At 41.6% G+C, this 16,611-nt stretch overlaps 1 protein-coding gene across 3 annotated transcripts in view; it reads right to left on the bottom strand.

Annotated features, from left to right (window-relative positions):
- The window catches only part of SNX9 (sorting nexin 9), a 117,062-nt gene that overhangs the window by 54,220 nt on the left and 46,231 nt on the right, over positions 1-16,611 (bottom strand). For all 3 annotated transcript variants that reach the window (XM_073894153.1, XM_073894152.1, XM_073894154.1), the window contains exons 2-3: positions 3,870-3,956; positions 486-560 (exon numbers count right to left, since the gene is read on the bottom strand). In XM_073894153.1, coding sequence (XP_073750254.1) covers positions 486-560; positions 3,870-3,956 — 162 coding nt within the window. The remainder of the gene's footprint in view (positions 1-485; positions 561-3,869; positions 3,957-16,611) is intronic.

Raw genomic sequence — 16,611 nt, 5'->3', positions numbered from 1 at the left:
CAGAGCTTAAACCAGGTTAGTAGCTCCCAGGAGCTCATCCAAGAGCCGCTCCTCTGTTTATGGGAATGGGAGAACGGGCTGAGGGATAGGTCCTAAACCGGCAGAGAGCAAAGAGAGCTCCTTAAAAAGAAATCTTTTTAAACTTTGTGAATGAACTCTGTAATATAAACAGTATTACAGGCAAGAGCGATTACACAATATAAACAAAGGAAAAATAGGGACATTTATTCAGAATAATTAAAAGTTGCTCTCCCAAGAAGGAACTCAATTTAAATATCTGGAGTCACTCTTTGGAGCGTGGGTCTCTAGGTAACATTTTTTCTTAGTTCTACTTCAGTGTATTTTTCACGTTTTATATAATTAGCAGGTATTACTTTTACAGTGGAAATTTTTTTTATTAAAAATAAAGTTGCTACTTTCCGTAATTCATAAAAAGATGTCTGACAAAGACCAGGTTAAATTACTAGATGACAGTAAGTTCTTACTTCAACATAGTCTGTGGGAACAAGCCCCCGTTCTCCTTTGCTGTTTCTTCCTTCCAGCCATCCTCCACCAACATCCTAATAAAGTTTAAAAAAGAGAGAAAAGAAAACAATATGACATTATAGTTGGAATTTCCTACAGAAATTTTGCTTTGTTATACCTGAAAAAATAATTAATGTTAAGCTCTTTATTCCCACAGAGCTAACACTGTTCAAAGTTATAAATTTTTTTTTAATTTTTTTATTGTTATGTTAATCACCATATATTACATCCAAAGTTATAAATTTTTTTAAAAGGTTTATTTGAGAGAGAGGGAGTGCAAGCGAGTGAGGGTAAGCACAGAGCCTGACGCGGGGCTCGATCTCACAACACTGAGATCATGACCTGAGCCAAAACCAAGAGTTGGATGCTTAAGGGACTACTAAGCCACCCAGGCGCCCTCAAAGTTATAAATTCTTAAGGCTTCTCTTTACTCTGGAAAATGATATCATCTAAAAACAAGAAAAATCAAACAAGTGATCAAAGACCGAAAAGTAGCCCATTCAATAGGCTACAATGTCATTCATGTGTAATTCCTCTCTATTCACTGGGGGGGGGGGGGGCAGATGACAAAAATGCAGCCCCGACTGTCAAGAAGTAGAATGACACCCCCATTTCTGGAATCTGTGCTGTCCTTTGTGGCCTCTGTGGCCAACAGAATGAGGTGAGGTAGAAACAATATAGAGTGAGTTCAGAGTCTAGCCTCCAGAGGCTTTGCACGCTTTTTCCAAAAGAGCTGTGTGAATAACTTGGGTTGCCAGATGACAGAGAAAAAGCCCAGTCTCCTGGACGCCCCTCCCCAAGCCAGCCGACCCTCAGCGGGGGAATCGCCGGACACCTGAATGACGACGACGTGTTAAAGCACTGAGCCCCCAGCTGCCCACCAGCTGGTGACTGCAGGCACGTGAGGGAGCTCAGGTCAGTGGAACCATCCAGCCAACCTGGAGGTTCCTGAGCAAGACAGTAAATGGTTGTTTGTTTAAGCCACTAAGCTTTGGGATTGCCTATTATCTAGGAAAAGCTAACTGATCCATGGTTCCTTCATTCTTCTGGATAAACAATGTTAAATTAAATTATAAAATATACTAGAATTCCCACTTTTCAATCTATTGTCTCAACAAAGTCCTACTTTTTCACCTTAAAGTAAGAGTTGTCTTAAGTTCATAAATCATGTCTCAATTAGTTAATACCTATCTGAATTTAGAAAACACATTTTTTGGGGAAGATTTTATTTATTATTTATGTATTTAGAGAGCGAGCATGCATGTGGGAGGAGGGGCAGAGGGAGAGGAAGAGAGGTTAAGCAGACTCAGCTTGGAGCCCGACGTGGGGCTTGATCCCATGACCCCGAGATCATGACCTGAGCCTAAACTAAAAGTCGGGTGCTTAACTGACTGAGCCACCCAGGCGCCCCAATACTACACTCTCTTTTAAAAATCACTTGAAGGGGCACCTGGGTGGCTCAGATGGTTGGGCGTCTGCCTTTGGCGCAGGTCGTGATCTCCAGGTCCTGGGATGGAGCCCCGAGTCGGGGCTGTTCTCTCTCCCTCTGCCTCTCCTCTCTCTTGGTCATTCCCCATTCTCCTTTTATTTTTATTATTTATTTATTTACTATTTTTATTACTATTTTATTTTATTTAAATAAATAAATGGCTTATTACATTTATTTAAATAAATGGCTTATTTTTATTTATTTAAAAAAACAGATTTATTTATTACTATTTATTTACAGATTTATTACTCTTATTACTAAGAGTTGGGTGCTTAACTGACTGTTTTTTAAAATAAACAAATGATAAAAATAAAAATCACATTAAGCCACAACTTTGTCCATTTCTGAGCATGACAACACCTTAAATACTATTTTACCAGGAAATGAAGACTATTTCTTCATTAAAAAAAATCAGATAAGGAATCTTTAGTATCTCTACTGATTAAAAATAGAAACTATTTACTTATATACACCTAGCATATTATCTAAAACTATATATACCTTTCCTACCCAGTCATTCTTTTTTGTATCTAAAACATATTAAAACAGGTTTTGAAAATACTATCAGTATTAAGAAGCCACCATACTCTCTTGGTCATTCCCGTTCTCCTTCCCTGGTCTCTGCGCTGTCCCAGGCCCCTCTCCCTCCCACCTGGAGGAACACCTGCATCTCCTCCTTCCCTTGCGAGGACATCTCCAGCTGTCCCAGCCACCTTCTTCACATGCTACTCTCAAAGGTGTCCCGAGAGCTGGCCTACCCCCAGCTCTCACCTCCAGCTCGGCCTTTCCATTTTTAAACTGAGGCAAAGCTATAGGGAAGGGTTAATTATTTACTATTCTTCAAGCTCCACATATCTAACAATAAACTCATTTAATCTTTCCAAAGAAGCTTTTCTCCCTGACTCACATACTTAATAAATCCACCATTCTCTCAGGTCAAAAGCCAAAACTCTCGGGGATCCTTGCCTCTTTTCTCTCCAACAGTATCTAATCTGGCACCAAGGCCTCCTGTGTTCAGCTTTCTTCAATTCAATGCGACCTGAAGTCGCATCCCCAGGCTCCAGCCATGCCAGTTCATTCGATACACCTGTGCTAGATTAATTTCCTGGAAATGCAAGTCTCACCACATCACCTGCCTAACAACAACATCAACAAGAAAATCCTTAAATGAATCCACTACTTACAAATGAAGTCCAAAGTCTACATCCTGGCCCACAGATCCTGTCTGATTTGGCTTGAAGAGCCAGTTTTCTTAGCCTGTCTGCTACTGGCACATATGTGCCCTGTACCCCTGGGACCCTTGTTTACATGTCGTGTTCCCAGCAGAGAGAAAAAGCAGAGGCTCAGAGGCCAAGCAGATGTGGTTTTGCACCCTTGCTCTGCCACTTACAAACAGAACGATCTTGGGCAAGTTTGCTTACCCTCTATGTCTCATCACCCTCATTTGTAAAACACAGATTAAAAGTGCCTAGCTCACAGAGTTCATGGAGAAAATATGTTAAGAATACATGTGCAGTATTCAGCCAAACACCTGGCTCACAGGCTGTCCATCAGCCTCAGCTATGACTTCCAAGAAACACTGAATGCTTTCTAATCTCTACACCTGGGATCTGGCTGGGATCTGTCTGGGACATCTCTTTGTCCATTTCTGTCTGATGGAACCCCATCCAACTACCTTTAGGGGACTTAACTTTTATTCACTGTTTAGAAAATATAGAGTCTTACTTCACCATCAATACTTCATAAACAACAGGGTAAAAATTTGTGTGGGTTTGAATTATCAACTTATTAAAAAAATAGAATCTTAAAAATAATTATTGTCCTTAAGAGACCATCAGATTTTAAAACCTCTTACCGGATTTGTAATTGTGATGATTTCTCCTTCATTAACCGTCAGTTCGTTATTGCCAGGCTCAGCAGCAAAATCATACATAACCCGAGCCTATTGGGAATAGAGACAAACAGGAAGTTACAAATGTAAACTTCACAGTAAAAAAAACACCAATCTTTGTCATACACTTTGTAAACATGCTGGCATGAACACTCATGACCGTGGCTATGGTTGTTTTGAAATAAAGGAAGACATGTTACCAAGATGACCCGTCGGCCCTATTGTAAGGAAAGGGGACACCAACGGTGAGGGCCCCTGCTCTGTTCTGGAAACAGGGCGGGTTTCTGGTAGCTGCCCATACTGCATCCAGAGACCAGATCCCAAAATGTTCTCAAAACACACCTACTTCATCGGGGGCGGGGGGGGGGTGGGGAGAAAAGCATGCCCTTTGTTTCTTTCTTTTTTTAAAAGATTTATTTATTTGGCGGGGGCAGAGGGAGAGAGAATCGCAAGCAGATCTGAACTGAGTGCAGAGCCCGACACAGGGCTGGATCTCAAGACCCCGAGATCATGACCTGAGCCCAAGCCAAAGAGTCAGACACCCAACCAACTGCGCCACCTAAGTGCCCCAACACCCTCTCTTCACAGAGGTAAGAAGTGAAAACAGAGATATCGTTCATTCTGGGCACACTCACTCTCAGGGACTAAAGGAACATACAGATGCACACATGTGTCCACTCATGTAAGATTCATACATGTTTAGATTATTCCCTGGCAGTGAACATGCTCACTATTCTTTATCTAGGGCCACTGGGATGAATTTTAATGATGCAGTACCCCTAGCCAAGTAAACTCAGAATTTAAGATCCAGGGAGCAAGATAAACTTACATTCTTCTCCTGGAATACGACCCACCATACGATGGCCTCCACAGGGTGCTGTATACTGGTCAGCTGACCAAACAGCTGTGACTTTCTAACTTTTCCTGCAATTTCCATGGAAAACAGACTAACGGGAAGCTGTTCTGGTTGATGGGAGGTGGGGCTGCTCCTTCAGCCTCTTCCTCAAGAGGCTGCTTGAAGTGTGCGTCAACCCAGAAACACGGATTCCTGGGAATACCACTATGTGCACATTCCAAGATGATCACTGTGGTAAAAAGTAGATATCATATGGATATATTTTATAGTACTTAATATATATTTTTAATCCATTTCAAATTCTAAATAATTGTCTTTCATGGACTATCTCATAAAAGAAGGTCCATCTTATACACCGGAGATAACATATACCTAGGAAACCGACGATTTATTTGGAAAGTAACTGTCCTAAGTGGCAAGTTCAAGTATATGTACAGAGCTAGTCAAACAGGACTAATGGAACTGCACTCATTTAACAAATATTTACTGAACACCCACCATATGGTCAGAACTGCACTAGGCCGTACTGCTTGCCAGTGCACTCTCCCCACACTGGCTTACTGATGCCTGAAATCTCAGAACAAGGATTAAGGATTCACAGCTACTGGTAAAAGGTTAAAACAAAAAGCAACAACCCTCCAAATACTAATTTATTTTGATATACATTAAAAAAAAAAAAAGACGACGCTAGACTGAGGGATGAATATGCAACAAAGCCGGTAGAGTAAAATGTTGTTCACAGAATTTAGACAGGTTGATAGTGTTCAATGGAAAATGATTTCGAGTTTTCTACATGTTCGAGGTTTTTTCATAACAAAATGTTAGAAAGAAACATACGGTCCAGTCTGTCAGTCACAGAACGGCATCAGCGCCTGGCCTTCTGTCCTGAGAGGCTGGGAAGGGGGTGGCCGGAGCCGGCCGGAGCAGAGCTCTGTGAGCATGACAGCTTTCCTGGGGTCCGTACACGGGACGACGAGACTGCTGACGGCTCTTTCTCCTACTGCTGCAAAAGTTGACAGAATTCTGCTGGTCACGTTGTGGGGTGTTTTTTAAAAACCACGCCACCCCAATCTCAATTCCCCCCGCATCGAGGGCAGATACAGATGAATGCGTGAGGAGGGTGAAGAGGACCCCTGGGCCAGGCACGGCCCCCAGGACCGCGGGCTTCCTGGGAAGGGCCCGGTGCGCACACAAGAGCCGGACCAACAACGGGCTGTTTGGTTATCGTTCCTTAGGGATCCTGGTTAACAAGTTTTTCTAATGCAGCTAAATCTAGCTAATCCCCACCACAGAATACCAAAGCCTCTTGTGTACCAAATGTACAACTTGACGGAACAAGTCAATAACGAAAACTGGAAACTCCCACGTTTAAATATTCCTGAACTTTAGCCATGGAAAAATATATATAAACATTGTAGGTTTATGGAAACACTGATTTAAGCCACCTGAAAAAAGAATCCTAGCGATGCTTCTTAAAAATTAGATTGAGAGAAATTTTAGAGAACAAAAAAATGTTAAAAAGCACATCCCAAAATGAGCATAACGTGTCAACAGAAAACAAATTTGAGCAACCACTCTTACCAAGCTTAGGTAGCCCGGGAGCCCCTAGAATGGAAACCCTCGGGGCGCTGTCTCTCTTTACCTGCTTTTCTGGTATCTGGATCTGACTTCTCCCTCGCTCCACCACTGACAGCATACAGAGATGCTGGCCTCCACCCCAAATGCCCATCAGTCCCCCTATGCTTCATATGGCCTTTGAGAAAAGGTCCATTTTTCGATGCTGCTTTCTCCAGTGCTGGCTACACTCTAAGAAATGACTCCAGTATTTTCAGGAGCTAAATCTCTACACAGTTCTTGGACAGCAGGGGATGGGATACTGTATGTTGAACACATACTGTCAACAATCTCTTCAACAGCAATACCAGAAAGTCTTACAGAAGAAGGTGAAGGGATAGTAGACAGCAATCTTAAACACAAGTTCCATTATCTAGCTACAGTAAAATAAACATTACAGATCCAAAGCTCTCGACGGTCCAGGCACTGGAATAGACCTGTGGCACCATACCACTGGTATGTGCGTAACCCACCATCCTTAACACGTATTTCCTTTTGAGAGAGGAGAGAGGGGTATCAAAATATTCAGGCTTCTTGACCATGTCGCAAACATCTGTTATGTTGTCTGCTCCACATCCCTTCCTTCTGGAAACTTCCGGCTTGACTCCAAGCCATTGGTAAGCATATAACCCAAACAGGGATCAGAACTCTTTCCTAGAAATTGAGAGATGCTGGGAAGCAACGGTCATTTTCTCTGAAAATGCTGCCAGTGGCTAACTAGCTGAGGTACAGGGTGGAATGACAAAGAGAAAAGAACGTCCTGAGGGGGTCACGCGAGGGACAAGCCTGAGGCTACTCTCCTCCTCTCAGACACAAGAGCCAACGGGTCTCCTCTTGTGCCTAAGCTAATGTGAGTTCAGATCCTCTCACACAACCAAGAGAGCCCAAGTTGATACAAACCAATAATCCCAAACCAAAGAATTTATTAAGAAGACATTTTAAATAAAAGAGAAACACTGGATATAGTAACACTACTGCGTTTCCTATTTTGCAAAACAAAACACTAGAACCTAAAATGAACAAGAGAATTAAAAAGTTCCAAATGACAAAAAAAAACCGGCCGCAGAAAGTTCATGTGGGGGTCAAAATGCAGAGGACAAGTCCCCATCCTTAAGCATCTGCTTTTCTGATTTTATATAAATCATAATTAAATCTTGGGGAAAAGCAGTAAATCTTCAGCAATGTAGCCCTCTCTCACTTTAAAAACAGAGACACTCAAAAACTAAAAAAATTTCAAGAGATGGATAGATCCTTTATTAATGTGACCCTTGAGAACCGAAATTTTACATGTAAGTGATATTTCTATATAATTCGTTCATGCCAAGCTTGCTTTTTTTAAGAGTTTTTATTTATTCATTTGAGAGAGAGCACATGCGTGCAAGCATTGGGGGCGAGGGTCAGAGGGAGAGGGAGGAGCAGACGCCCGCGGAGCAGGGAGCCCAAGGCGGGGCTTGATCCCAGGACCCTGGGATCATGACCTGAGCCAAAGGCAGACGCTTAACCGACTGAGCCACCCAGACACCCCTCAAATGCCAAGCGTGTTTTACTTAAGCACGCTCATTTGACTTGTGAAATCGTATACAGTTAAGGCTTTCCTCTATCTCATTTTTACATAACCATCAAGATCATCAGAAGAAAAAGAACTTCCTTTAATAGACTCTAAGAGCATTATTACGCCCTTAATATATGCAGATGTATTTGTCCTTATTTTAAATGATTAAGACTTAAATGCTTTTCGGTTTATAACAATCTGTGATTTCAGTTCAATCCTGGCCTGCACTTCGGTTGTTACTTTGCATCAGAGAATCTTAAATCATCCCTGTAAAATTTCATCTTGTTAGATTTAGCCATTGCCCCAACCTACTGAGTTTTCTGAATTCTGAAGCCATCATCCAACTATATCCAACTACTGCTTATCCTTTCCTGCCCGAGAGTCCTCAGAAAGCCTGCTATGCATGCTTTGCACAGCTTCCCCTGTGTCGTTACTAAAACTGTTAATTTAGGGCCGGGTTGAGGTCCCAGACGGCCACACACATTAAAAAAACTCTTTACCAGAGGACATGGATTGATTATCACATTTTGGGTATGTTGCTCTTAAAATTTCCAAAGAAGGTGTAGGGGCCAAGGGCAGGCCACCCCCAAGATGGACCACATTAGTAGGAAGATTATTCTCAGCGGAAGGCAATGAGACCCTGCAGCTCAAGAGAAACATCCGCCCTTCCCTCAACTACACAGAAGAATCCACGTTGGGGGTCTTCCCCAGAATAAGGGTTATTCGCTGAGATAAACCGTATCTGATGACCCAGCTGTAGGGCAGGGCCACCATCTAATTAGCAGTTATCTGCTCTTCTCACTGCCCTGGGAAATTCACTCCTTTCCTCTGAGGCCCCAGACCCCGGCCCTGTCTTAGTGCAGAACCTCCTATTTGAAGGAGGACTTCAACCACCTGCATTCTGACCTCAAACTTTCTGATTAAGTTCTTTTGTCCAGCTTATCTTTTAACTCAGGCAAAAAAAAAAAAAAAAAAAAAAAAAGTCCCTGTGGGCAAAGCGTGATGAGAACCAAAACTACCCCCTTAAGCAATAAGGTTTGCCTTGAGCCAGCAAGATTCCACATGCCTGACCCCAACATGCGACGTACCCGCCCACCTTTGCCCCACATTGTCCTGGTATAGACCTGGAAGTACTTTCAGCACTCTGGAGACAGTCTTTGAGATGCTAGGGTGCTGATTTCCCGGTGGGTGGTCTCAATGAAATCAATTCCTTTCTTGTTTTGACCACGGCTCCTTTCTCTGCCTGTGGATTTTGTCAGTGGCGAATGGCCAAAACCAGTCCGTCTGGGACCCCCGGAGCCAGGTGCTCTTGCACCCCTGTACCTCAGCTACATATATACCTCATTTTGCCTGTGTGGATTCCCTGTGCGTATGCTATTAAATTTCATTTTCTGCTGTTAATCTGTCTCATGTTAATTTGATTCTTAGTCCAGCTAGAAGGACAGGAATTCTTGCTCCTGGACAGTTTGGCATAGTTGGGCAGAATACTTTAACTCGCCGGCCCCCGCTTGCCCCGGACACAAGGGCAGCTGGCAGACCCTGGGACATCGGACCAGCAGCCACAGAAGGTGAGATTTCTTACCATGTCAGCCTCCCGGAACCTCTACCTGCAGAGTCAATGGAGAAGATGGTCAGAGTCCTCTTCTTACTTTCTAAACTCAGATTAGCAGGAGAAAATGTTTATGGAACTAGTTCCTTGGGCTTTAGTGACTCTGGTTACATCTGGTTACTGATCCATTTCCTCCCAGGGATGGTCTTTGTTCTCCTTTGTGTCTCTTCTATTGTTTGTCATCTGTTGCTACCGGACATCTTGGAAGCCAAAGCCACAAAACTGGTGGGCAGGAGTCGAGCACTTAAAAGCTGCTAGGGCACTGGCCACCTCAAGAGAACTCCCGTGATAGGAGAGGTTGGTCCCAGAACAGGGTAGACTGACACTAGGTCACCTGCCAACCTCAAGAAAACTGTGCAATGAGGTGTATACTCTAAGACAAGACAAGACAAGACAAGACAAGACACAGTCCCCAACCCCACAGCACATCCCTCCCATGTATTAGTGTGGCTCCCACAGACCCAAGGCTTACATAAAGCCGTTGGAGTTTTCCTTTCATCTTGTTCCATGTCCCAAGAGCTTGGCTTTATGACCAATGGGAATATTCTCTTTGGTCTCCACCATCCAGAGGGTGCACCTTGGTGGCCAGCCGAATAGACTGGGGATCCGAGCCTCTCTCTGTCCAGCTGGGCGAGCTCTCAGGGGTGTCTGTCACGAGAGGTCCCAGCCCAGAGGAACTTTTGTCATCTCAGCTTTCACTGCTTGAGTCCCATTCCAGAAGCACCTGCCTGGTGTTAGATTAGTAGACCTGTGGCTGGAAGCATCTCACATTCTCCTGGGATACGGGAGACACCATCCTTACTGCCCGTGCCTTTAAACTTTCTTATACTAGTTTCGGGAGTAAACTTTTGGATCATGGGGTCTGCATCATCTATGCCCTTCTCTGGAAGCCTCTTGCATCTTTGGTTAAGCCACTAAAAGGCTTACTTTGAGTTGCTACTAATAGATTCTACTCACCAACGGCCATACAATGGATCCTTTAAACTGGCTATATTAAAGAGAGAGAGAGAGAGCTCAGTTGTGTTATTAGTGTAATGGCTAGCCTCAGGGACTCCCCTGACAAAAGAACAGAAATTAGCCCTAAGACTTAAAAATAAATGTCCACACCCAAAGTAAATTCCCCTTCTTAAAATCCAGGCTCACCTGCCTGTTCTAACTTCCCTCTGATTTACAGAGATCACTCCGGCCTAATCTCTAGGCTCTAGGTATCTAGGGTGCTCATGTAAGAGCTGACAGCCAGAAAATAAATCTAAAAGCACCTGAGACTAGCAATACGGCTGGCCTAGCTCCTACGCTCCTGGGCTCCGGGATCACGTTCTGCCTGCCTTGGGCATTCCTGTACGGTGCCCTCTGCAGCTGTATCCCAGACTATCCCGCTGTGAAAGAATTCGCATCCCCTGGACAGCTGCAGATCTTTTAAATTCTAAAATCCTTTTACCTCTACTTTCAAAAGACCCTACCTAATTTAGGGAGTAATTAGATTACTTGACTGTATCTACAACTTTGCCTTCACTGAGGAAATAGATGACCAAAATTTCTCCTAGGCCTTATACAAATGATCTGCAAAAGGCCAATGTTCAGGGAGTAATCGAAGCCAAGGGTAAATCTGGTACTCAGAAAAAAAGGCTTTTGTTAAAATGCTCTATACATACCTTACAAAGTCATAAATCTCTTGGTTCCCATTTTAGTTAAAATTCTTCCTGATATAGAGTAGCAAATTTAGTTAAAAATATGGGCCAATCCCTTGATATTCAGGCTGTAATCCAAGTCTTTGGGGAATTAGGAACAACTTTCTTTTACAAACCTCTACAAAACCAGAACTGCAACTCTAGAAACAAGTTAAAGCTCACCAGTCTTTACCAATCTCCAAGCCTCAACTATTCCTCTCAAAATGTTTGTACATATTATAAAAGATCAAGATATTGCAACACAATTGTTCTATACCTTAAAAAAAAAAGTAAATTTTCAATAGCAATTACCCTCAAAGTCTAGAAAAAAATTTTTTTACATTCTTTCTCTGTCCCTTGAAATTATAAATCTTATCATCTTTGAAATGTAAATACAATCCCCTGACACTGAAGAAAAAAAGAAACTGGGCCTGTAATGTCCTCTCCACAAATACTGGTAGAAAGAAAATTAAGATTTTGTTTGTATCTTGTCTACTTTTTTGAGTGTCCATGTATGTATATTGTAAATGTGAGACATTTTCTCTACCTCTGGATGGTATTGCTAAAATTAATTTATAAAAGAGCTAGTTGATTTGAAGGCATGCACTTGTAAGGACTGGCCATCCTAAAGCTCAGAAAGATAGAAACTAACCCAAATGTTTTTCAAGTTCAAGTGATCTGGGGCAATATTTGGTATTAAAACTAACTTAAGGTTGCAGACATGTGTTTAGAGTTATCAGCATTAAATATAAAACGTTTATTCTACTTGTTTACTAAAAGTCAAATAAGTTCATGGTATCTCCATTGCAAAATCTTCCAGAAGAACAAGAAACTTAGACTAACGGCTGACTTTGATGCCTCATCAAATTTTATGGGTATAACTGTTAAGAACAAGTAAATTAAATAGATATAAATAAAATAAAAAGGTTTGTAGGTTAACTTTTAAATAGCTTCCAAAATCTTTGGCAACCTAAAGACTTTAAAGTCTTGCTAAGTTAATGAGTTAAATTCACTGGTTGTCTAGATCATTTCCAGTAAGATAAAAATAAGGAAACATTAAGTAATGAACATGGCTTATCTACTGTCTTCCCAATGCAGAAACTAAGGATAAATTTGGGTCTGTTAATAATCATACTTTATGCTTTACCGAAAGACTGTACTATGGGAAAAAACCACATTCATATAAAATATATATCTGCCAATCTAATGAATTCTGGCGTGACAGTTCACAATTGCTTACTACCTTGTTTCCACTAGAAATTAAGGTTTCTAAGCATTAAGAATTCTAACAAATATAGTTAAGATCACTGGAAACAACAAGGGAAACAACTTGGTATGTGAGGAAAATGGGATGTGCTTTTCATAAGAAAAAATATGAGGAATGAAAATACATATTTGTTGGAGAAAAAGAAGATAATTTTGTCCTCAAGTGGGACTGGTTATCTAAAGAGGGAAAATTTAGGACAAAATCTGAATGTAAAAAAAACTTCTAGAAGGTTTATGGAGAAACAGTCTTCAGAAAGAACTTTATGTGTGGTCAGTACTGGCTGAGGTGAAGGTAAATTTAAATAAGTAAATGAGTTTTAATATCAAAACTACCCTGGTGCAACTTTTTTGTTGTTGTTGTTAAAAGTACCAAGTTCTCTTGAACTATTGGTCTGCTCTCCATAAGAAATTGTAAACAAAAGGTTTTCTTTCAACCCTCCTGCATTATACTTACGTAGATATGTTATTAAAATTAAGTGTTCTAAAAATTACATGAAACTCCTAGAAATATGATGCCCTGGTATGTTATTATCCTGAAGCATATGTCACAAAAACAACCAAATTTCCCTGTCAACTGCATTGTAATGAACTCTAACCAGATCTTCAACCATGGCCATTTTTAATTTTTTTATCATTTACAGACAGTTATACTTTTTTACTCAGATGCCTCTAAAAAGTTTCCTGCAAAAGTGCTGCATCTTCAATGAGACTCGTGGAAAAAACTGAGTACAGTTCAGATCATAAAACTGAACTAGGTAAAAATTTCTGGAACTAGTAGAAGAACTGGATTCAAGAAGAAGAATTAATAACGTGGAACTGAATAAGTTGAGGAAGATAATGACACTTTTTATGACTTTTTGTTTGGAACACTGTTAACTTTTTGAAAACGTTTTGTTTTTTCCAGATTTAAGAAAACACTTTCTCTTAAACTGACTTATTATAATTTGATAAAATACATCTTTTTGAACAAATTGAAACCTTTATCTTTTCTCCTTATCTGAACCCCCAGAATTCAGAAACTTAGTGAGTATTCTTACATGTTCATGGCCATCTATTTGCATAAGTTCAGTAAGAATCTGTTCTCTTTATGACAGGACACCACTGGAAACATTGGTTGTATTACCAAAGTTTGGACTGGAATGTCATATTTGAGAGAGACATGCATAGACTCAGATTCTGTGACCAGACAGCTTTAGGGAATGAACGTTGGCTTTATGGAGCCAATAAAGCTCCCCTGGAAATAGCAGCCTGGTACCTTGCTTTGAGTTCCCAGCAGCCTGACTACCATAGGCCTAACTTTGAGAAGACACTTGCATCACCACCTCCTGAAATGAGTTTGTCCCAACTGACCTACTGTCAGGACTAAGAGACTAGACTGGTTCAATGAGATAAAACATCCTACCAGCTCAACATTTTTTTAAGTAGGTTTCATGTCCAGCATGGAGCCCAGCAGAGGGCTTGAACTCATGACCCTGAAATCAGGAACTGAGCTGAGATCAAGAGTTGGATGCTTAACCGACTGAGCCACCCAGGCGCCCCCTCCCCCAGCTCAACTTTTAATGTGTGAAACCGCAGGGAAGTTTCAGAGGAGAAACCGTAGGGGTGAGGGCAGGCCACCCCAAAATGGGCCACTTTGGCATGTGGATTATTTTGAGCTGAAGGCAATCGAGACCCTGAGGCCTCCAGAGAAACTTCTGCCCCTCCATTAACTACACAAAAGAATTCACGGTGGTGGTGGGGGGGGGGGTCTTTCCCAGAACAAGGCTTATCTGTTGAGATAAATTTTATCGGAGTGACCCATCTGTATGGCAGGGCAACCATCTCATCACTAAACATCTGCACTTCTCACGTCCTGGGAAGTGCATTCCTTTCCTGGAAGTCCCAGACCCCTGGCCCCTTCACCTTAGTTCAGAAGGGCACATACACTTACTTCATTTTGCCTGTCATTGGAATTTCCACGTCTGTGTGGATTCCCCCAGACACGTGCTATTAAATTTGATTTTCTTCTGTTAATCTGTCTCATGTCAATGTGATTCTTAGTCCAGCTAGAAAGACCCGTGAAGGGACAGGAATTCTTGCTCCCCTACAAAGGAAATGCCTGGGGTGCCTGGGTGGCTCAGTCGGTTGAGCATCAGACTCTTGATTTCGGCTCAGGTTATGATCTCAGGGTCCTGGAATCGAGCCTTACATCAGGCTCTGCGCTCACTGGGGAGTCCGCTTGAAGGTGCTCTCCCTCTGACCCTCCCCCTCTACTTGTGCATGCGCACGCACACACATGCTCCCTCTGTCAAATAAACCTTAAAAAAAAAAATAACGTTTCCTTAAATGTTCACAAGCAACGTGTTTATTATCTATTCAAGAATATAGTCAGGATGATAAAGTTCCGTTTTTATTTTAATAGTTGGTCTAGTAAAAGATCTTCTCCCAAAAGAAGAAATTTCTACAAAGACCTGTAGCAGCCATAAAGAATGGCTAAAAACTTTTCTTGTGCAAAAACTTCGGGAATAAACCACCAGTGAAACTGGTATGTTCTTTAAATGTTTTTTCCTAAAATGGGCTTATATCTATTTTCTTGAAATATGATGCACTTAGAGGAATTTAACTAGTTATCAATTAGATGAGCAATTTTGGAAATTTCCAAGACAAACAGAAATGTAAATAGAAATTCACTGAGTATATTTAGACGAATCTTAAATCTGAGTGTGACAAAGGGCAATTACACAATCAGAAGAGGAAGAGAAAAGTTCTGAACAGCCATCACAAATCACACTGCACCATCCACATCCACATTACTTCCCCTCCCTGTACTCCATGCATGGAGAATTGTTCCAGAAAGGACTGGGACCAGGAAATCCTCGGAACCAAACCAAACTGCTAGAGACAGGGATGATTTGAAGAGACTGCCTACCCAAACTCACCCAGATCAAAGCTTCTTTATGTACTGTGTATAAGAACAATCGGACAAAAGTGTTTTAATAGTTATTTGATTAGGTGGTGGCAAACGGGCCATATCATACATACCATCACTATGACCAAGTAATGTGCCAAAAGAGACACTTCTGACGCCCACATGTGACTGCCTGTTCTGCCCACGGCTTCATAACTGCAGGTGCACATGAGAAGTTAATTGGATTTTTTTTTATTTTTAAGGCCAGATCAAAATGGCTGCATCATACGAAACACTTTGATGTAGTTGCTTCAAATTGGGGTCGGTTTTCCTTTTTCTGTAAAGGGCACAATACTAAACATTTTAAGTTCTGCAAGCCATACGGTCTGCTTCTGCTGCTCTAGGACAAAAGCTACCAGACACGTTATGCAAATGAGCGTGGCTGCATTCCAATTAAACTTTATTTACAAAAAACACACGGCAGACCAGGTCTTGCTCATGGGCCACAATTTGCTGACCCCTGTAACATGGCTGGGAACAAAGTTATTATAAAAAATCATTAACATAGGGGAGCCTGGGTGGCTCAGTCGTTAGGCGGCTGCCTTCAGCTCAGGTCATGATCCCAGGGTCCTGGGCTGCTTGTGCTCTCTCTCCCTCTCTCCCTCTCTCTCTCCCTCTGACAAATAAATAGACAAAATCTTTAAAAAAAAAAAAAAAAGGAAATGAAAGGGCTCCCTGCTCAGCAGGAAGCCTGCTTCTCCCTCTCCCACTCCCCCTGCTTGTGTTCCCTCTCTCGGGGTGTCTCTCTGTCAAATAAATAAATAAAATCTCTAAAAAAAAAAATCATTAACATATATCGCACAACTTATAAAGGAAAGAATCTTTGTAATTCATATCACAAAGGGTTACTCTTCCTAGCATAGAGAGCTTCTCGACTTAAGAAAAAGACCAGCAACCCAGAAAAATAGGCAGAGAAACAAACAGTTCATAGAAAAATATAAATGGCACTTAAACATATGAAAAAGAAAATGCTCAATTTCACACACAAAGAAAGACAAATTAATCTGCAAGATGTTGCCAGATTTCCATTAGGGAATGTACCATTTAAACCATTACCAGCAAAATATATATATATGAGAGTAATGGTTCTCTGTAGCTTCACAGACAGAATAAATTACCCAACTTTTGGATACTCTGCCAATCCGGGGAGGGAGAAATGCTATCTCACTATAGTCTTAAAGATAAATTGACCCTT

The sequence above is a fragment of the Callorhinus ursinus genome, unplaced genomic scaffold (genome assembly GCF_003265705.2).
Source record: "Callorhinus ursinus isolate GAN/ISIS: 27379988/994484 unplaced genomic scaffold, GSC_fseal_2.0 scaffold6, whole genome shotgun sequence".
In the NCBI taxonomy this organism is placed as follows: Eukaryota; Metazoa; Chordata; class Mammalia; order Carnivora; family Otariidae; genus Callorhinus; species Callorhinus ursinus.
This window is presented reverse-complemented; position numbering and strand designations above follow the sequence as displayed.